At 53.9% G+C, this 22098-nt stretch overlaps 1 protein-coding gene across 4 annotated transcripts in view; it reads right to left on the bottom strand.

Annotated features, from left to right (window-relative positions):
* Positions 1-22098, bottom strand: part of ASAP2 (ArfGAP with SH3 domain, ankyrin repeat and PH domain 2) — a 152103-nt gene that overhangs the window by 19711 nt on the left and 110294 nt on the right. For all 4 annotated transcript variants that reach the window (XM_036262821.1, XM_036262823.1, XM_036262825.1 and 1 more), the window contains exons 10-17: positions 21691-21794; positions 21532-21601; positions 17046-17133; positions 14500-14548; positions 14255-14421; positions 11473-11606; positions 5519-5613; positions 655-844 (exon numbers count right to left, since the gene is read on the bottom strand). In XM_036262821.1, the coding sequence (XP_036118714.1) occupies positions 655-844; positions 5519-5613; positions 11473-11606; positions 14255-14421; positions 14500-14548; positions 17046-17133; positions 21532-21601; positions 21691-21794 (897 nt within the window). The remainder of the gene's footprint in view (positions 1-654; positions 845-5518; positions 5614-11472; positions 11607-14254; positions 14422-14499; positions 14549-17045; positions 17134-21531; positions 21602-21690; positions 21795-22098) is intronic.

The raw sequence follows: 22098 nt of genomic DNA, 5'->3' as shown, positions 1-22098 counted from the left end.
GGACGCGGTTTTCATTCCCTGCTCACAGCTAAGGCCATCGAGGCTACTGCCACCTGGACTGTGTGCAGTTCACACTAGGGCACATGGCCACCAATGCCCTTTCTGAAAGGAAGTTCTGGCGAGCGGGGAAGAGACCACAGGAGGGTTGTTTCGGGGGGCAGGGGGAGGTAACATCCACAGCCTGCTCTGGCCGAGGTGCAGCGCAGAGCTGAGCACGCCCTGCCTGGCCCGTGTGGCCTCATTTCTCTCTAGGCTGGAATGCTGTACACGTGGGCTCCGTTCTCAGCTGCTAAGAGGTGATCCCCAGCCCCTGCGTGCCCCAGGCTACCCGTGGAGGGAGACAGGACACGATGACCTGTGGCGTGGTGGACCCTGACAGTGAGACCACTCTCTCTCAGGAAAGTTCCTCAGGAAACAGCTGTCTCTCCCGCTTGGGTTCCCTCGGGGGGAGGACAAGGAGCAGGGGGCAGGGGTACACCAGGCCATCAGCTCTCCTCCGCCACGTGGGCCCTGGAGCTGCAGCTGAGGCCCGGCCACCAGGCGCCCCGAGTGCCCAGGAGGTGCTAATGCTCCCCTAGAACTCAATGCCGACCTCCCGCAGAGAATTCCACCGTTCGGTTGGCATTTCTAGGTCACGCCTTGCCACGCTCTTACATGTCCATTGGCCAGTGGGATTTTTTCCGTAAGATCCACGCCATCTGCGTACGCTTGGAGTAACCCAAAAATATCCCTGGTTTTGACGGCCTCGCACAGGCTGTGGAGCTTGGCCGCACTGTCCGCGTGTCTCTTCCTCGCGTATTTCCGCTCGATGTACTTGGCGGTGATGTAGTCCTTCCTGGCATTCCTGAGGGCACACACAGCGGCCGTGTAAGCGATGCAGGGCCTCGATTCAAACACCCAACACCCATCGATAACATTTTTATTTTAATACTCGAGGATATTTTTCCACTGATTTTTAAATAGAGTGGGAGGGAGGGAGACACAGAGAAAAACATCAGTGTCAGAGAGACACATCGACTGGTTGCCTCCTGCATGACCCTGACTGGGGCTGGGGGTCGAACTTGCAACTGAGGTACGTGCCCCTTGATTGGGACTTGAACCTGCAACTCTTCAGTTCACAGCCCGCCACTCTAACTGCTGAGTCAAACCAGCCAGGGAGATAATAATTTAAAAAAAAAATGTTTTTATTGGTTTTCTTAGAGAGAGAGGAAGGGAAAGAGATACAGAAGCATCGATATGAGAAACATCAATCGGCTGCCTCCTGCACGCTCCCTACTGGGGATCGAGCCCGCAACCTGGGCACGTGCCCTGACTGGGAATCAAACTGGGACCTCTCAGTCCCTGGGATGATGCTCAATGCACTGAGCTACCTCATGGGGTGAAAGATAACAATTTAAAAAAAAAAAATCCGGCCCCACCCTCACAGAAAGCTCCGTCAGGTAGGCAGCTGCCATGTGACTGTGTGCAGCCCATGTTCAGGTGACACCTTCAGCATCTAGAAGCAATGAGACTGCCCGGCCGCTGTGGCTCAGTGGTTGAGCGTCGACCCTGCACCAAGAGGTCACCCGCTTGATTCCTGCTCAGGACACACGCCCAGGTTGTGGGCCAAATCCCCAGTGCGGGGCGTGCAGGAGGTGGCTGGTCGATGTTCTCTCTCATCCATGTTTCTCTCTCTCCCTCCAAAATCAATAAAGAAAAAACAAACAAACAAAGAAGCAATGAAACCTAGTCTCCAACAGAGGGGTCCTGCGGCCTCGTCCCAGTCCCAGGTGCGGGCTGTGCAGGTGGACAGCCCACACTCGGGCGGGGCCGCCTGCCCTCAGCCTGCCTGCCGAGCCGGCCTCGTCTGCGCTCGCCCCCCTGAAGCTGTGCTCCAGCCCCACCGGGCAGCTTCCCCTTCCACCTCTTGCGTGCCTCCGGCTCTGCTTACCCAGCTCCCTCTGCAGGGCTGCATGCCTTCTGTGCCTTCTCTCCTAGGTAACCCACATTCCTGCAACAGCTGTTCACGGGTCACCGCCTGGCCTCTGTCAGAGGTGTTCCCCAGGGTGGTCTGCCTGCCCACCTGCTGCTGTGTGATCCCCCCCCCTTCACGTTTTTCTGAAAGGCTTAGGCTTTTGGAGAAAAGCAGTGACGGTGACACAACAACACAATCTGCATGTTGTGCAGAAGCAGGGCTTCTACGTCCGGAGGGCAGAGCGGTGTGAGGTCCCGCGGCCCGGGAGAGGACCAGGTCTGGCCTCTGAGCGGACTCAGACCACGCTTCCCTCCCCTGCCTACATCTCTCTCAGCCCCCCACATCCCTCTCGGCTCGCACAGGCCGCGAGACCGTCTGTGGCTTCCCCTTCGCCAGAGCCGTCGCCAGATGGTGTGTCGCCTGATGGAGTGAGCAGCACACATTCCTTTCCACCCGGCCCAGAGCTCCAGCTCGCCTAAGAAGCCAGCAGCCGGAGCTGGGCCTTCGCCTTTGACTTGTTGATTCATTAAACATGTACTTCCCACCACGAGCAACATATTGGGGTGGGAAATACAAACCCAGTAAGATGCCGTTTATCGGAAAAATATATGGAGATACCCAGGGATACTATAAAGTGGGATGAAGCGCGTTAGGGAGAGGATGCTTCCGAGCAGACGGAGGCCAGCGATGAGGTCAGCAGAGGAGGAATGCAAGCAGGCGGCATTCTGCCGTTACCTAGGTCAGCCATCCTCCTTTAGAAGATAGAAGAGGGGAAGGAGCAAATTTCCTTTTTTTTTAAAAAAAATCCTCACCAGCCTGCCCATCTTCAGATAGAGTGGGAGGGGGAGAGAGAGAGAGAAAAACATCCGTGTGAGAGAGACACGTTGATTAGTTGCCTGCCGCGTGACCCCAAACAGGGCTGGGGACTGAACTGCAACCAAGGTATGTGTCCTTGACCGGAATCAAACCTGCGACTCTTTGGTACTTGGGCCAATGCTCTAACCTCTGAGCCAAACCGGCCAGGACTCCTTTCTTTAAAAATTCCTCCCCTGAGGATATATTTTTCATTTATCTCAGAGTGGAAGGGAGGGAGGGAGGAAGAGAGAGAGAGAAACATCGATGAGCGAGAGACACATAGACTGGTTGCCACCCACACAACCCCAACCAGGGCCAGGCACGGACCGTAATGGAGGCACATGCCCTTGGCTAGAATGGAACCTGCGACTCTTTGGTCCACACACTGATGCTCTAACCGCTGAGCCAAACCAGCCAGGGCACAAATTTCCTTTTTTATTTGTGCTAAAGTTGCGGGGTGGGACCTCAATGCGGATACAACATTTATATCGTTGAGTTCCCAGCAGCCGGTCTTCATTTTAGAATAAACAAGATCTCTGCCTTTACAAGGTGCCCTGAGTACTTGGAAGAAATCAGTTATCATATACTTTTTTTTTTTCTTTTTTAATTTTTTGGTACGTGCCCTTAGTAGGAACCGAACCCGGGACGCTCTGGTCCGCAGGCCGACGCTCTAACCACTGAGCCAAACCGGCCAGGGCTCAGTTATTATATACTTTTGACCAACAGTATAGTATTTTGGGACACTGTGAGAGCGGGTGTCAATCGACAGTACATAAACACGTCACACCAGGTGGTGACATTTCCTCTACCGAACAGGATCTTCTAGCGATCCTTGGGGTCACTCCAATTGAAACCTGACCTCAGAGGAGCCGAATGTTTCGGGGAGTGTGGAATCGGCCTGCTGTGGCCCAACCCCAACCAAGTGAGACGTGGCGGATGCCCCGTGGCGGATGCCCTGTGGCTGATGCCCCGTGGCTGTGAGGGGCAGCGTTGCCTCCTGCTTCCATGAGAGGACAGGGCTCCAGGAAGTTAACACACCTGCCTGGGACCCATGACCAGGTCAGAGCTGGCTTTTTTTTTTTTTTCCTAGATAGAGCGGGAGGGAGAGAAGGAGGAAGAGAGAGAGAGAAACATCGATGTGAGAGAGACACATACACTGGTTGCCACCCACACAACCCCAACTGGGGCCGGGGACAGACTGCAACCGAGGCACATGCCCTTAGCAGGAACTGAACCCGAGACACTCTGGTCCGCGGGCCAATGCTCTAACTGCTGAGCCAATGCTCTAACCGCTGAGCCAACTGGCCAGGGCACAGAGGTGGCATTTCTATGTCCCGTGCTGCCTTTCTCCAGATCAGGTAAGAACACAGATTTGACAAGCAGACCTTTACAGAGAGGATAGCAACTTTGTAACCTAGTATCTAAACCCACACAGGACTGTCTCAAGGAAATGCTACCACAGAAATATTTGCTACAGGACTTCAGCAGGAACCGACTCCAAAGCGTTCACCTGACACCTGACACCTGACACCCGAGAGGGTGGGTGGTCCGGGACAGGGTGCCTGTTCATGCTTGCCACTGTCTAAGCTCCCCCACTGTATTAAGTCATTGCGCCCGAACACAAAAGAACAGAGACCCTGCACTTCCGCTTCCCAAAGACACGCTCCCACAAAACGGTTGCAAAAATCTAAATTCCCGGCTTTTGCCAAGGGCCCGTACACTACACCTGTTTGTAAGTCACTCTTAAATCCACTGTTCCCTGTTCACTGCCCAGTGACCCTTAGGAGGACCCTTGCTATCAAATCTACCTCAGGCTATTCCAAGAGAAATGCTGCCTCGGCAGACGGATTTTTCTACTTTCTCTCATCACACCGTTCTCCTTTCCCCTTCCTGCCCCAACCCTGCGCTCACCGCTTAAACGCAGGCGCCGTCTCTATGGCCCGGGGACCTCTCTCCCCCTCTCCCCTTCCTCTGCCACACTGTGCATCATACTCAAGCAGGGAGACCACCCCAGACCTCTTGCGGGCAGATGGGCAACCTATACCAACCAGGGCTGAAGTCTAACAGGGGCCGGCAGGCACCGCGTGAACCACCCCCACCCCCTTCTCAAAGACCAGTGTGATCTGGGGGATTCACACTGTGCGTGATAAGACGGCAGCAAAGTCTCGTGTTGTGAGCTCTGTCTCAATGGGCCAGCTGGATGTCCGAGGAGCACAAAAGCTTCTCAATCAAGTTTTGTATCAACAGTAAAACAAAAACAACAAAAACATTTTTTTTTTTTTCTTGGAAGGAAACACACTCCACATTTGCAAGGACAGGGGAAAGAGAGCGATACATGATCACGTTTCTGGGACAACCAGCCCTCCCAGCGGCTCAGAACATATGCGGAGAGACCCGAGTGACTCCACGCCCCGGGCTGAAAGGCCACCAGCAGAGGGCGACACTCACCACCCCTCCTTCACAGACCCAGAGTCTCAGCCACGTCGGCTGTCCTGTGGCCTCTTCCTGTGAAAAACAGCCACCCCCAATTTATACCGGGACACCCCAAAAGGTTTAGGAGAAAAAAACAACGACAAAAAACCCCAACAAAGGCTGATTTAGTCCCTAAAGGAACAATCGCTGCACCCACACCTGTTACTCTCCTGCCCCTCAGGACCCGGGTCCAAGGCCAGCCTGGGTTCAGACGAGAACAGCCGGCCCCATACTCACATGTCGCTGCCGGGGCTGGGTTTGACCGAATCCTCGGCGGGGAGACAGCACTCCATGATCTCATTAAAACCTGCGTTCCCAATATTCTTGGCAAGCTGCAACGACAAACATCCGTTTCAGGGCGCTCAATTATTAATGCCCCCCACTGCTACACACTGCTCGTCCACTGGATGACTTACTTACTGGCCACTAAGAAATAGAGCAATAAAGTGGTTTGCCTTTAATAAAGATGGACAAAACCCAAACCCCAGAGGTACCCATAAAACTCCACGTAAGACACAGCATGCCTGTTCCGGAGGAGTGTTCTCCTACAACGCCCTGGAACTGGGCGGGCCCAAGGCAGGATGCCACCCTCACCCAGGCCCCCAAAACCCACACTTTCAGTGAAACTGCCCAACCACCTTCATTTAGGCCAGGGAGCCCAGATTTGGGTCCCTATTCCGGCTCTACTGCCTGGCTTTGGGGCAGCTGGCATGTCCGTTGGCCCGGGCTTTGATTTTTTCATCAGTAAGATGGGATGATACCTACCTCGTCGGGCTGTAATCATGATAAAATGGGACAATTTAGGTGACAGCACTCAGGAGACGGAAGTGCTAAAAATGTAACATGCTTGCTCCAAATGGAAGGCCCTGACTTGCCAATCAACCTTCTGACCTGTTCAGACTCGAGTGGACACGTTTTAATTCATGCTGAGCACCTGGCACCGTGTGGGGTGCAGCAGACACGGTCTGTCAGTGGGGCCTCCCCGACGGTGCAGCAGCCAGCACTGCGGTGAGCGGGCCCCCAAATACCGAGTGGTTCTCATCGACCCCGGCACCCAGCCCAGCACCCTGTCGGCTGCTTCCCTGCTTCACGACACAAAGAAACCCGAAGGGAGCCCCGGGCCAGGGCTGTGGGGAGAAGCCGTTTCATCGCCAGCTGAAAACAACGCACTGGGGCGCGACACTCGGACCTTTCTGGGGCGTGACACTCGGACCTTTCTGGGGCACGACACTCTGACCTTTCTGGGGCGTGATACTCGGACCTTTCTACTGCCAACAAGGGGTGTGAAGAGAGGGGTCTTGGGGCCGGCCTGGAGGAAGGGCTGCTGTCTCCCAGCATCTTCTCCCTCCCGGGGCGCTGGCTGAAGGGACACGCTCGAACTTCCCGTAATGTGAACAGCGAAGGGGGTGGTGGGAGGGATGCCGAAGGACCCCAGGACCCACGCGTGGACAGCTTACTAACAGGGAGGGGCATTCCTAATGGGACATTGCCCTTGGTACGCGGACAAGGCTTCCTGGCCCGAAGCATGGGCACTGGCCACCCTGCCTCCATCCTCACGCCAGCGTCAGGTGGCAAGCCCCCAGGCTCCTCACTGCAGTTTCCCCAGCCGGACTGGTGGTCGGGGTGACACGCCACGCCAGGCAACAGGGCCCACGGGCCACGGCACGGACGCCATGAAGGATTTCTCGGGCCTTCAGTGGCAGACCCAGGACGGCACCTTGTGTCGCAGCCCTGGTGAGAGTAGGTTTGATTTGATGCCTCATCTTGCAGTAGGATTTGGACACCATCCGCGAGCCAAGCACAGGACGTTTTCAGGTGAGTGACAGAACTAGTCACAGAACCCGGTGACGAGGGTCCCCCACGCCTCCTCGTCTGTGACAGCAGATGGGAGAGGGGTGCGAGAATCCCCCGGGACTCAGATAGCGCTTCCCTTCTGCTTGGATTTGGCTGGCTCAGCGGGGACAGCTGGCCCAGGGAGCCTCCACATCCGTGCCTCCCACGCGGCCCACGCGGGGAAATGAGCTGCCTCACAGTCCAGCCAAGTCCCGGCGACTATCTCGGCTGGAGAACACCTCTGGGGCCAGCCACAAAGCAAGGCATTTGCGAGTGGAGGCTGCAGGGTCACAGCAAGCAGCAGGCCCAGCAGGCCAAGCGGCTGGGAGCCATGGAAACGGGAAGGTGGTGTCAAGCAGGCCCTACACCCATGTCTCCCCCTCCCTGGTACCATCCCCGGGACTCTGAGCGCTCGGGGCAGGCAGGGCGCCAGGTGAGACCCAGGGGGCTGGGGTGTAAGTGGTATGTCACTCGGAGAAGCAACCCGGCCACGGGTCAGTGCAGAGCAGAGCCATCCAGCGTGCTGGGCACTGTGCACGGCCATCACGAGCCTGTGAGGAGCTGGAGAAGGTGTCTGTACTGACACGGGGACACGGCACAGGAGGACGGGGCAGCACATGCCTGTCAGCAGGGCGGTCACAGGGCCACGACGACCGTTCTCCCGGCCCTGCGTGAAGTCCCTCACCACAGAGGCCAGAGTTGGGAACACGTGCCCCTGAGGGTCGTGACCCCGCTCTTCAATTTGATGGAAGATGCTTTTTAAATCACTGACTCAAATTCAATTTCATCATATCTAAGTTTCCTTTACCAACTTCATTTGTGATGTGAAATTGACTACACGATACTAGAATCCTGTATCACTACTGCTGCCTGACGGTGGCCTGAAAACCAACGCTGAAGGGGATCTTCTGTGTTGAGGAGGAACCTGGTCTTTCTAAAATCGACACTGCCCGTGAGGTCTTCCGAAGCAGGTTGGCCGGAAACCCAAGGACCAGAGGCGGTGTGCGGTATCGCGGGGACAGGGCAGGATTTCCCTGACGGTCCCACCCGCGGTCTCTCCCCACTCAAGGGGAAGTGGGTCTAGAAGCAGGTGGAGGGAGGCAGGCTCACTGCTCACCAGCCACCGTGGGCTGCTGCAGAAGTCCGTTCCGGTAACATGCCGACCAAGCTTGGAGACACAAACAAATGAAAAATGGTGACCGTCCGGGGAAACTCTTGGCAAACCCAAGACCAGGAAAGAATTCAGGGAATTTTATCGTGAGGAGTAGGCTGCGGCCACCTGGGAGGACCGAAGGGTTTTAGGGGTACCTCTTTTCTCAGGAACGCAAGGCCAGCCAGAAAATGAAGTTCCTGGCCAGGCGCCTGCTGCTGCTGAGTGAGGGCCCCCATCCTGACCTGCCCGAGGGGCAGAGGGGCACCCGCCGTAAAGAGCCTCGGTTCGGGCTGCATCCTCGCGGACACTCCGTCCCCTCCTGCAACAAGGCACCGAGGGGTCCGAGGCACAAGGAAACACTGAAGACGCTGACACCACTGCTCTGTGAATCTGACAGCCCATGAAGGGAGCAGACGACCAGGGGGGACACGCTGCAGATTTACACGTTAGGGCACAGGGGTCGCTCTTCTGAAAGGATTCTGCGAAAATCACCACGGAGGTCCTGGCCGGGTTGGCACAGCGGTCAGAGCGTCAGCCCACGGACTGCAGGGTCACAGGTTCGATTGCTAGTCGAGGGCATGTACCTGGGTTGCAGGTTCAATCCCCAGCCCTGGGCGGGGTCGTGCGGGAGACAACCACCCAATGTATCTCTCTCACGTTGATGTCTTTCTCTCCCCCTCCCTCCCTTCTACTCTATCTAGAAAATCCATGGAATAATATCCTCGGGGGAGGATGAACAAAACTAGAAAAATAAATAAATACACTAAAATCATCATGGAGGGGGAATTAATGATAGCTAATATTGTCTAGTGTTTAGCACGTGTCGCACACACACGAGGGCTTGAGAAAATCCTTTGTTCAGGCATCTGTCTGAGCAAAATAAAATAACCAAGTACTTTAAACAGGCTCGCACTCTCGTGCCCTACAAATGTGTACTCACACCCGGAGTCAGGGCCTCTCCCTTTGGCTTTCCGATAACCCTGAAGCAAAGGGAGAGTTCGAGAAGGCAGAGTGTAAAACTACGCCAGAGACTAGACTGAAAATATCTTCAGACATTACTCAGCAGGCTCTGCCCGACGTCTCCACAATGGCCGAGAGTCGGTCAAACTGGAAACTCCTCTGAAAATACAGAGGCTCTGGAGACAGGAACTAAGACCCGGACCAGGGCTCAGAAGTCGTGTCATCTTCTCAGCATGACTTTCTTTCAACCTTTTGTTTCCTCTTCAGGAGGCAACAGCTGAAGGTCATGAGGGTCAGAGTTAAATTTCTGAGACCTGTTTAAGCAGGGGTCACAGACGTGGCAGGGTCAGGCTCCTACCAGCTTGTGAAAGCCATGATTAAAATTACATTATAGAAACCCACAATTTAAAAAACTATATGTTAAAAAGGAATAAATACTCAAAATTCACCACTTCCTAGTTACTTTACTACGGGTCATGCTATCTACGTTTCGGACATTCCTTACAACCACTGTATCCGAGGGCGAACTCACTGCACCGCGGTGCCCTGCCCAGTGATTCACGCTGGCAGCCTGGTATGGCCGGGGTGGGGGGTGAACCTCAAAGGACTAGGCAGGGCTTCCTCCGCCCAGGGAGCTGGCTGCTGAACATGTGCTGAGGATGGAGATGGGGGGTGGGGGGCAGCAGTGACACAGGGCAACACGACCCACCGCAGAGGCCCGTGTCCCAGGTGCCTCACACGTGACCAGTGTGAGCTCTTGCGCGAGGTTCAAGGGGCCCCCCGCCCCAGATCTGGCTCTCTGATAACCACAGAACCAGGGGCATATCAACATTCTAAGGCTCAGTTCCTCCTCTGTAGAGTGGGGGTCTCTACCAAGGTTCTAGGGCTGCTGTAAAGGGTAAATCAGTGAACACACTGAGGTGCTCCACAAAGTGCCCAGTACAGAGGAAGCAAGTATTACTTCTCCATCAATCACCTAACCTTCCCATTGTTTTGAGAAAATGAGTCCAGCAGCTGCCATAGTTCACCAGGGCTGATGAGGAGGTTACCACCTGACTGCAGAGTTTACCAGGGCCAGTGAGGAGTTTACCAGCTGACTGAGGAGTGTGTGTCTCTGAAACTATACTGTGCTAGTCTCAAATCTGTGCCCTGGCCCATTACCCACGGTACCACTGCACACCCCAGTCCCACGACGTGTGGCACACGTGGTTACACTCACAGTAACCAGTGTGAGACGGATAACACATGGCTCGGGTCATGGAGCTTCGTTTTAAACTTGAACTGATCAGGGGTGTTACTAACTGGGCTCCCAGAGTCCACTCTGGTTTCTCACCACTTGGTCTCTCAACACCACGAAGGAATTCCTTGGGAAGACTACAAGGGTTTCACCAAGCAGTGCAGATGCATTACAAGCTCAGACATGCCGGATCCAGGGGGCTCATCAATAAGATTGATGGCCCCGTGAGAGGTCTACTGACCGCAGTCATTGATTTTCTGTCAAGACTATTGTTCTTGACATTAAAGTCAATGGCAATCAATATCCACTTACAATGCGCTGACGCCCAGCCACCCCAAGAAAAAAATCCAAGCACTGGTTTTTAACCAGCAGTTGCGGACTCTGGATGGCGTGCTGTGCCCTGCTCCTGGCTATTCTGAAAGTCACTCCACAGAAAGGACCCCGCCTCCTGACATCGATCTCTGCCGCAAGGGTTTGTGTGTGATCACTGCACCGAGAACGAAAGACTTTTTTAGGGAAAAAAAAAAAGGCAATAAAAGCAAAGACCAATATCTCTCCCAAAGGTCAACAGTAAAGGGAAGAGGAAACGTCCACCAGAGACCGAGCCAAGTGGTGACCACAGACTTGGCAGGAACTGGCTGGTGACTCAGGGGAATGAGCCCTTGGCTGCCCCAGGCCTTGGGTTCTGTCCGTTTAATGAATGGGGTGAGCTAGACGAAACTACCATCCCATACCCGACACACACCAGTCTCAACGCTTCTTGTTGGGTGCCACTTCATTTTACTCATTTCAGAATAAAGTTCTGCAGCAAGACGTGACCTCAGTACCTAGTAGCTAGGAAGGAGGAATTACCAATGAGTCTGTGATTGCCCAAATCCATCTGGCAAACATCAACAGCCACCAGCTCAGGGAAAAATCAAGAAGCCAAAATGGATTCGAAAGGCAAAATAACAGGTTAGCTTGTAGCTCCATTTATGTCCATTACGAAACCAAGGATTTGAACATTACCAGCAGCTCAGACGTTCCTAGGACGTCTAACGTGAGGGACTGCATCCTGGAGTAATGAACCCCCAGCTCCCGGTGGATTCCAGAACACTCGATGCAGGTCAGAATGCCCAGGTTGGTGGACAGCCACGTGGGATCTGCCGGAGAGAACAGAGAACTTGGAGCTTGAGATAAGTAGAGGGCCAGGGGTCAGACCACCGTCCTGGCACAGTCACTGAACGTGGAGTTTTGAGCACGAGCATGTTTTGGATTCTTGATGCAGCCAGAACCTACATTCCACCAGCATCGCCGCCAATTTACACTCAACGCACACGTTGACCATTGTCTGTTCTCTCCTTCTTCCTAACCTTCCACCTCCCCACCCTTTCATTCATTAGGTGACAGGTGCTAGGAGAACAAGAGCACACGGTGCCCTCTAGTGGCCACGCCCATCACCAATCTGATCACGCCAGCAAAGTGGGGAGAGAAAAGGAGGCCACCCAAGTCTTCTGAACACACTAAGATGCTAACGAGAACGACAGAGAACACCGACTGCGCGCTGATGCCGTGCTCTGTGGTCAGCACTTCGGTGCCAGTAATAGCTCTCATTCTGAGCGCTTTGGAAATGACAGTTCCTCTCATGTACAACCTCACTGTTTGAACACATGCAGGGCCCCAGGACGTGACCAGGACGGGCCTTCACACTGCTCAGAAGGGTCTTGCTGGGGCTGGACGTGGACATGACCAAACTGCAGCCCTGCCTTGACCTGATGCACAGCCATGTTTCTCCTCAGTGTGCCCTCCTCACCGAAGCATTCTACTGTGTGTGTGGCACACAGTGGGTACTAAAGAAATGCCTGGCAACAGATGCTGACTTTACTGAAAATGGGGAATTCAAGATAAAACTGGAGTATACTGTCACAGCCGAGTACAAGTCTCTTTAGGACTGCTTCTTGCCCTTAGAAACACACAGCAAGTAAACAGCACAACCTTTGTCATTTTTTAAATGTTCAAATTATAAAAAATATCTTTCATGTTAGGAACTACATCTGGGCATCTGTCACTCATGAGGCTGATTCTATCTATTGTATCGACTACACTGTGCTTTTGGTAGATACGGGTGTACGCTTAGACTACTTTATTTCAGGTTTTTACATCACCCATATTGTCTTAGCATTTTAGAACAAAAATGCACAGAGACTTCTTTGTGAACATGGTTTGCAGGCCAAACACTATCCTTACCTTTTCACTACTTACCACTCCCTTAAAGATAAGATGCAAGAGATCTCACAAGACCCTGACAAGGCTTTTTTAATCCTCACCCGAGGACATTTTTGCATCCATCTTCAGATAGAGCGGGGGGGGGGGGGGGGGGGCATCGATGTGAGAGAGACACATCGATTGGTTGCCACCCATACGACCCCAACTGGGGCCGGGGACAAACTGCAACCAAGGTACGCGCCCTTAGTGGGAACCAACCCTGGGACTCTCTGGTCTGTGGGCTGATGCTCTAACCACTGAGCCAAACCGGCCAGGGCAAGGAGATATTTTTATTTTATTTATTTATTTTTTATCCTCATCCAAGGACACTTTTTCCATTTTTTGTTCAGATAGAGTGGGAGGAAGAAAGAGGAAGAGAGAGAGAGAGAAAATGCAACATCGATGTGAAAGGGACACATCGAGTGGTTGCCACCCGCACGACCCAACCAGGGCTGGGGACAAACTGCAACCGAGGTACGTGCCCTTAGCGGGAACCGAACCTGGGTCTCTCTGGACCGCAGGCCGACGCTCTCTCTAACTGCTGAGCCAAACCGGCCAGGGCAAGGAGATATTTTTAAATGGGCCCAAGACCCCATGAGGTCATTACTCAAATTATCCCCAAATATAGCCTCAGGATAATAGGATCCTTCCGGCATTTCTCAACTCTCCCTTTTACTTCTGTTTTTGGTTGTTTATAAAAATTGGCACAGAATTAGAAGTAAAAGGGTAACTGACTATTCTAGCCACGCCCATCTTTCTCATTTTATACATGCTCAGAAAAGGTGGTTCCATATTCCCTCAAGTCCCCATGTTCCGTCTTAATTAGAATAAGTCAACTCCACAAACTTTAAAAATACTAGTGGCTAAAGTCTACATGATGGGCTACGTCCATTAGAAATGAAGCATCTGCCCTGGCCGGTTTGGCTCAGCGGTTAGAGCGTCGGCCCGCAGTCCAGAGAGCCCCGGGTTCAGTTCCCGCTAAGGGCAGGTACCTTGGTTGCAGTTTGTCCCCGGCCCTGGTTGGGTCGTGTGGGTGACAACCACTTGATGTGTCCCTTTCACATTGATGTTTCTCTCTCTCCCTCCCACTCTATCTGAACAAAAAATGGAAAAATGTCCTCGGGTGAGGATAAAAAAACAACAAACAAACAGAAATGAAGCATCTAACAGGTTTTGCCAAAATGCAGAAATAAACATTTCATTATGTGGACTGTGGACAGCTGGGAGGAACTCGCAAACAACCCAGACGAAGGTTCCTTCGTTTTCCAGGCACCTGACAGGGTGAGCGGCTCGTGCAGGGTCCCCGACTAGACAGCGCTCACAGTCAATGCGGAGGCGGATGGAGGTAAATCCCCGGAGAAGCCTCTGAGCTCATACAAGGGCCGGATGACCTTGGTCTCACCCTCCCTCTGTGCTGCAGTTTCCTCCAAAGGCACTGAAACCCTTTTAGCTCTCTCGGGCTCCCCTTTTCCCTCTCCCCACACGGTCGACACACAGCGCAGGAAGCATCTGTGCGGAGTGGATGGGACGTCAATGGCTGGGTCACCTGGCGCCCCGCAGTCACAGCACACGTCATTGCCCGTCATCCTCTGGACTTCGGAGATGATCTCCTTCGTCAGTTCCTGCACTATGTTGTTTTCTCCGGTATTGTCGTCTCCCTTAAACGCGTTGTTCAGAGCTTCTTCTTTGCTGTTTTGCAACACGGACACCCATCTGGAAAAGTAGCAGAGAGGCTATGACAGCTCCCAGGGGCCGCCGAGTCCCAGCCGAGGCCACCTCCACAGCACTTACATCTGACACTCCTGCTCGTCCTCCGCCTGGAAGTGGTAGGTCCGGTCATCTGCGTGCGAGAGGAGGGTCAGAGTGAGCCCGTGAAGACTCCCGACGTGGCTGACCAGGAGTGACCTGGGCTCTGCACCGGGAAGGGAGCGATCCGTATGAAGTCAAGCACCCCCTCGTGTCCCTGACATGCTTGCCCTTGCTTGGTAATTGTGGCTTCAAAATCCAAACAGAGGAACTGGCTTGTCCCTCGGTTCCAGTCTAAGCAATGCAGCTCCCAAAACCTGAGCTTTGTTTTTTTAAAAAACATTTTTTCCCCCTTTATTGATTTTAGAAAGAGAGGAAGGGAGAGGGAGAGAGAGAAACACCGATGAGAGAGAACATCGATTGGCCGCCTCCTGCATGCCCCCCACTGGGGATCGGGCCCACAACCTGGGCACGTGCCCTGACCGGGAATTGAACCGGCGACCTCTTGGTGCAGGGTCGATGCCCAACCACTGACCCACACCGGCCGGGCCATCAACAGCCTTTCAAAAGCTTTAGTTCTCTTACACTTGCTAAAGAGTTAGCCACCCCCAAATAATTGTTAAGGCCCCTTGAAAAGTAAAAGCTTTTTCCAAAGCGAGTGTTCCAGGCATTTTCTGACCTTTTTAAAAAAAGATCATGAAAATTCTAACAACGACACACTGTGGGAGTGCATGTCACAAACACAGTGAGAGCAAGAGGGACTGTCCAGTAACAATGGGGCCAAACACCTGACACCGTGCACTGCCGGCCTCGGCAACGTTCACCAGGTTTTGCTGGGCCTCTGGCCCCTGTACGCAGAGGACAGAGTACGTACTGTGCTGTTCTTGCCCAAAACACAACCTCGGTCACGGGAAAGCAGCCAAGACCCAAAAACCGATGACCATAAAACTGATCAATACGCTTCAAAAAAAAAAAAAGTACCCAGGTGATGAAAGTCAAGGAAGCCTTCGGAACAGCTGTAGCCTTAGGAGACTAGGAAGAAATCACTGGCTGGTTGCACTGGGGGACCCTGGAGAGAACCCTGGAACAGAACAGGGGCACCGAGGAAAAAGTGTGAAATCTGAGTAAGATTCTTAGTTCACAGCATCACACCAACAGTCATTTCCTGGTTGTGACAGCTGTTCATATGCTGATAACAGGTGCAATGTGCTTTGAACAACTGTACTAAGATGTTGTATCGGGGGACCTGAATGAGGGACGTCCGGACACGCTTCGGTCCACAATCAGCCCAAAACAAAGAGGAAAAAGAATGTTAAATTTAAAGAGCAGAAAGGAAGCGGAATGGAGGTGCTCGCTCTGTTCTGCTCCAGATGGCAGAGCAGTGACAAGCAGTGACTGTTCCTGGGGAGGCACTCAGAACACCTGCGCCCCTGAGAAGGCGCGAACATGCCCTCTCCCGGGAGTGGTTTTCACCCAAACCCTTTCCCCGCGTCACAGCGCTCAGGGGTCTCCTGGGTCTCAGTCAGGACTGAGCGCGTGGCAACAGGAAAACGGGGTGCGTGGGTTCACCCCGCGGGCCTCCACTTCCTCACCTTACGAGGTGGAGATGAGTTTGCCGCGAGTGTTAAGTTATATAGTAAACAGCCCCGCCAGAGTGGCTCAGTGACTTGAGCATCATCCCATGGACTGAGAGGTCCCGTTCGATTCCCAGTCAGGGCACGTGCCCAGGTGGCGGGCTCGATCCCCAGTAGGGGGCGTGCAGGAGGCAGCCGGTGGATGTTTCTCTCTCACATTGGTTTCCATCTCTCTCTAAAAAAAAAAAACCACAATAAAAACACATTAAAAAATTATACAGTAGTAAGTTCTGGGTCCTCGGTAACAGCCCCACAGGGATCTCGAGCAGCAGCTGCCCGCGCCTGGGGACATGGAGCCATGAGCCAGCACCCTTCCTAATATGCGCCGGCCAGTTTTCCTCTACGAACGTCGCGCCTGTGCCCAGGCACTAGGGACCGCCCCACACAGCGCCCATCCTCGCGTGGCTTTTCACGGTCCCTCCCCCTGTTCCGCAGGGGACGCTGAGCGAACAGTCACCCCGGCAGACGGTCTGCGGCGATGCTCGCGGGCAGGCCCCGAGGGAAACCCACGTGGAGGCAGAAAGATGCCCTGTGGTCGGCAGACAGACTGATTTCAACAACAAAAGCTTCCCGGGCCTGCGGGAGATGCATCCTTTCCTTTCCAGCATTCCTAACGTCGCCGGGTGGGTCCCAGAGGCTCCCACGACAGAATCGCCCTTTTTGGAAGGCGGGGAAGGGATTTTAGGCTTAGAGGCTGATCCAGTATAATCTCCACACAGGAAAACGGAGGCCGGGAGCTGGTCTGCGTTTACAGAGCCCGGAGCAGAGCAGGGCGGTGGGCAGTCAGGGCCAGCAGGCCAATCGTCCGGAGGGGTGAGCAAGCACGAATGTCACCCGGGACACCGGCATGTCTCCGCCACACCGACTCTGTAAAAGGCTCTGCGTGAACGAGGCGCAAGTCCGGGAGGACAGTCCAGAATGACCCTCTGTGGCTCAGGGTCTGAGCAGGAAACTTACGTGAAATAAGGTCGAAACACTTTTTCTCCTCGGGGCTGGTCTTCACTTGGCATGTTAGCAGGTTTAGCTTTGCAGGAGGCCGATTAGCCTGTTTGGGGGTGGGGGGGACACATAAAACACGGAGATGGGTAGGAGAGATGAGAAAATCACATAGTATCACTCCTCATTAATCACATAGTATCACTCCTCATTAATCACACAGTATCACTCCCCATTAAAATACAGCAAGAGCAGGGTTCCCCCTAGTTTGCAAAGACAGCTTTCTGAAGACAGGTTTTACACAGGAGCCCACGACAGAGGCACATCACAGCACGTCCTCAAAGCTCGGCTCCACAAAGGGCAGCTGGTCCTCCCTGTGAGGACACTCAGTGGCCCAACACCCAGCCAGACAGGGCGACAAGGGACGCTGGCCTCGAGGTCAATGGCAGTGGACTCCCTGAGACCAATATGCTCCATGGCTAAAGCCCGAGATGTTGTGTTCTGACCCCTACTGACACACAGATGGCTACCCAGGTGACGTGGGCACACAGCTCAATTTCTGGTCATCTTACAAGTATTTTTCTGAGCGTAAACACTCCCATGAGAAGCAATGTCACAGCACAGAAATGACAGAGAAATAATCTTCCCTGTTTCCTGAAGTGATGACAGATAACAGATTCGTAATCCTCAGTGCCAACCATCTGTCGCTTGAGTTCCCACAAAACAAACCTCATTCACGTACGGTGCCCCTCGCCACCTCCCACAGACACACAAGGGTAACAAGTCGTCACAATATATTTTTATCAGCAATGTGTCAAAATAACTATTATTACAATTTCCCAAAAAATACCCTATTTCATCCAAAGAAGCAAAATGCGGAGGGTAAGAAGAGAATTTCAGAAAAATATTCTAATTGGCAAAACGCCTCTCGGAAATCTCGGGGGAAAAAATCTCCCGATACGAACGGGCTTATCTTTCCCACCTACCAAGCTGCTAAGGGAAAGGTCGGATGAAACGTCTTGGACGTCCCGTGTTCGTCACCCTTCCCTGAGGCCACCAGCCGTGTCAGGACCTGGGAAAGCTTGGATTTGGGATTAATAGATGGATGGACGACACACACACACGTCTACACTGGGGCTGACCTTGAGATCCTCAAGCATTTGTGGACCCCTCTCCACTGACACCGGACAGGTCCCTGCAGTGTGACCTGCCTGGGTTCCATGAAAGGAAGTCTGTCCGGATAAGCAGAATTAAGGGCTGTGCTAGACTCTGCAGGATCGTGGTCATGTTGACCTGACCTCGTAGACGGGGTCACTGACTATCCTCCACGGTCTAGAAATGCCTATCAGAGTGTCTGGACCGCCCGGAACCAGTGTACGAAGGCTCCAACCTCTGCCCAGTCCTGCACACCTGGACAATGCCCAGGAAATGCACCACTAATCCAACTGTGGATCGTTACCAATAGAAGAACCACCTGGCTCGTGCGGGAACCCACACACCATACAGGGGTGGGCAAAGCAGGTTTACAGCTGTGAGCACACAAAGTTATTCTTGTATTATTATTTATTAGGTACTGTACTGTTTTCCATACAAACAACTGTAAACTTAGGTTTGCCCCACGCAGTATTTCTACAGTGCTGGGTAGGAGCCCACACCATGAACATCTAAGCACTTTTTAACACGGGTGTCCGGCCCATGTAAAGGCTGTGTCTCTTCCGTTACCTCCCGTGACCGCACACTGGCTGTGTGCATGAAGGTGTTGTGCTTGGCCGACCTGCAAAGTGCTGGCGGCCACTGGGTCTCGGACACGGGGCAGCGAAAGGGGCTGGTGCACTTTGGTAAATACAGAAGAATGGTGTCATCCTTGAACTCGTCTACAGGATGGGTCTATGTAACTCATCGGACATCAGCGCTCCCAGAGAGCCGACCTGAGAAGCCCCGGTTTAGCAGAAGCCCGGGACGGAGTAAAAACAGACTGTTTGCCGCAAAGGCCCGGATTCCTGGCGAAGCTCCGTCTCACCCACGCTGCTCTATTTTTCCCGTTTGTCAGGCCTGTACGGGGAAGTCTGGGGTCTTCCTTCTGCATGGTTGACAACTGCTTTAATAAATTCAGATCGTGTAACCAGGAGACACATGTCCAGTTTAACAGTCCCCAGTCTAATTAGAGCTATTCTGTCCGACGGACCACTCTGCCCAGTGCCCAGAGGCAGTCAGCCCTGGCTAATGGGGGACCCCAACCGGGGCTTTCACCAAATCATTCCTTTGTTAGCGCCGATCCTGCGAGAACATGAACGGGCGGTTTCCTCTCCCGGAGGCTGCCTGGGAAGAAACGGGTCTTCCTACCAGTGCCCACGCATCGCGCTCCTGACACTAAGACCCGACTCCCGGCGGAGCGCCAGCCGCTGCGCGCAGGCTCCCAGTCGCACCCTCAAGTCTGTGAGAAATCGCCCCCCTTCCCCCGATGGTAAAATCAGCAAAGTCAGGGAGCTGCTGGCGAAACAGCAGGCTATCACAAGGAGCCAAATCCAAACAAAAAGGCACCTCTCACTCTAGCTGTCGGCTGAGGTTAATGCATGTCGCTGCATGTGGACACATGGAGGTTGGGGGGCGCTCTGCACGGGGAGGAGGGCCACCCAGCCGGGGACAGGCCCCTACCTGCCACTCCTCTGACTGTTCTCGGCCCAGGCTGCAAGGCAGGACGAGCATCCAGAGAGCAGAGACTCCCTGATCAGGGTTCCCCACAACCACAAAGCTCATTAAGTATGCAAGGGGGTGACCAGCTGAGCTGTCTGCAACTTTGGAGCTACCTCTAACTACTCTGTGCCCCAACCCAGGGCAGCCCGTGGAGACGGACAGGAAACAAGCCCACACGTCTTCTGAGAGGCGGCTCAAGTCGTGGCAGGACTCGAACCCGTGTCTGCGGTCAGCAGAGCATCCCCAGGCCTGTTTTTACTTCTCTGGCTGAAGCTGAGGCCCCGGGTCTAGCAAAACAGTCCAGTGAAGCGAACATACCGAGTGCCTTCGGAGCTCGGAGCAAGCCTACCATGACACTCGGTCTGAGTTGGGGAGGTTTTCTGCCCCGAGGCGGTGGACCTGAGGGAAAACAACTGGAAAGCGAACCACACAGATGCCAGAGTGGGAAGGGCCCCGGCCATCACCCCGTCTAGAGGAATGGGGACTGAATGAAGGTGCTTCCCCTGGTCGATGGCACAGACCCAGACACACGGGCCCGTGTCTATACGGAACAAACATCCCACTGGGGTCCCAGCTGCGCGGCCCGGGCGCATGGGGATCCCAGCAAGCAGTGGGGCTGGGCAGGGGAAAAGAGCTGACCTCTGCTCAGGTGAGAGAGACAGTCCATCCGCTGGGCCGTGAGATCTCTAAGGACGGCACTGGACACGTGCTAGTCCTGCCGTCTCTTCCCACAGCAGACTCAGGAGAATGATTGTCCCCAAGGGAACACAGCCCTTGCCGCTGGGTCACCTTCAAGTTCCTGGGTGCCGGGAGGGGCTGTTTCTCTAGACGCCACTCTGAGCTATGACCTTTCTATAGACCCCGAGGAGCCTGTCTGTGTCCTGCCCAGGGCTGCCTTTCACAGGGGCACTGGGACACTCGGGAGGGCAGGAGAGGGAGGCCAAGGGGTCTGCACTACCGTCACTCCCAGGACTGAGGCCGCCCAGGCGCACCCAGTACCAGCCCCCGGCTTGGGGAGCTAAGCGCCAGCCATCACCAGTACTCTCGTCAGCAACGAGATAGCAACCAACTCTGCCTGTAGACTCTTTAAAACACGTCCACCAGCCGACAGGGTGGTCCCCCGATTCCATCACACCAGGGAAGGTGACCTGAGCAAGGACTTGATTAAGGCTGGGTGCAGCGCCCTGGGTTTCTAGAAAGAAATGACTGTCATCTCTCTCCTCTGGGATTTCTGATTCCCAGAGTCCTGACCATGTAAACGTGATTGGAAAAGTAGAAAGCGTCCCAAGGGTGACGTTCAGTGTCCAGAGACAGATGGCTGGGAGACTGTGCTGGCTTCATGACTGTCTCTAGAAGCCTCAGGCTCTGGGGCAAACAGCACCTGCCTGTGGGTAATGAAGGTTGACCTGGCTCTCCCCGGCTGGAGGAGCCCAAACTTTTCTCAGCAGGGAACATCTTTATTTTTAATAGGTTTTTATTGATTTTGAGAGAGAGAGAGAGAAACATCAATGTGAGAAAGATACATGAATTGACTGCCCCTTGTGCGCCCCCTACTGGGGACCGAGCCTACAACCCGGGCATGTGCCCTGACCTGTAACTGAACCGAGACCTCTCAGTCCATGGGACGACGCTCCATCCACACTGAGCCACACCAGCTAGGCAGCAGGGAACATCTTTAAAAGACGTCCCTAATGCCATGACACACACAAGACACACACGCAAGACACACGCAGGGCGACCGTGTCCTCTCGCCCCACGGAGCGCGCCCCTCGACTCCCCGCAGCAGGGTCCGGGAGCTCACAGAGATACTTACGGTTCCATGCGATATGGTCAGAAAGCCATTTTTAACGGAACACTTCCTTTTCTGCCACACCTTCCGGATCCTTCCAGAGAAATGGAGGGAAAAGAAGAAGGGTTTAGAAATCTGACGCCGGAGGGAGAGACGCGAGTGAGCCCCGCCGGCCAGACCTACCCATCGCTCTTCTTGTAGAGGCTGCCGCTGCGCTCGGCCCCGTGCTCCTTGTTCCCCTGGGGCTGGTGCAGGCTGTAGGTGGTGCTCTGGCGGAGCTGGGAGTCCTGAAAATGGTCAGCGAGCTGGTTTTACTCCTGTCCAGGTTCCAGTTATGAAAACACCAGTACACAGAGGCAACTTATGCCCTTCAAACATTTTTTTTAAATTAGAGATCTTTCCCTTTCTTACCACACCAAAATTAAAAAAAAAAAAAGAAAAAGAAGACAAAAAAATTCATATTCAGGAACTCATAAAGGCCACCTACCAGGCTGGAGAAGGAAATAGCAAAAACCAGCATCTCAAAACTGGCCCAAAGAGTGAGCCCCTTGGAAGTGACAGGTTTCACTTCGCTGTGAGTGTTACACCGTC

The sequence above is a fragment of the Molossus molossus genome, unplaced genomic scaffold (genome assembly GCF_014108415.1).
Source record: "Molossus molossus isolate mMolMol1 unplaced genomic scaffold, mMolMol1.p scaffold_m16_p_15, whole genome shotgun sequence".
NCBI lineage: Eukaryota > Metazoa > Chordata > Mammalia > Chiroptera > Molossidae > Molossus > Molossus molossus.
Note: the sequence above shows the minus strand (reverse complement) of the source record. Positions and strands in the feature narration are given on the sequence as shown.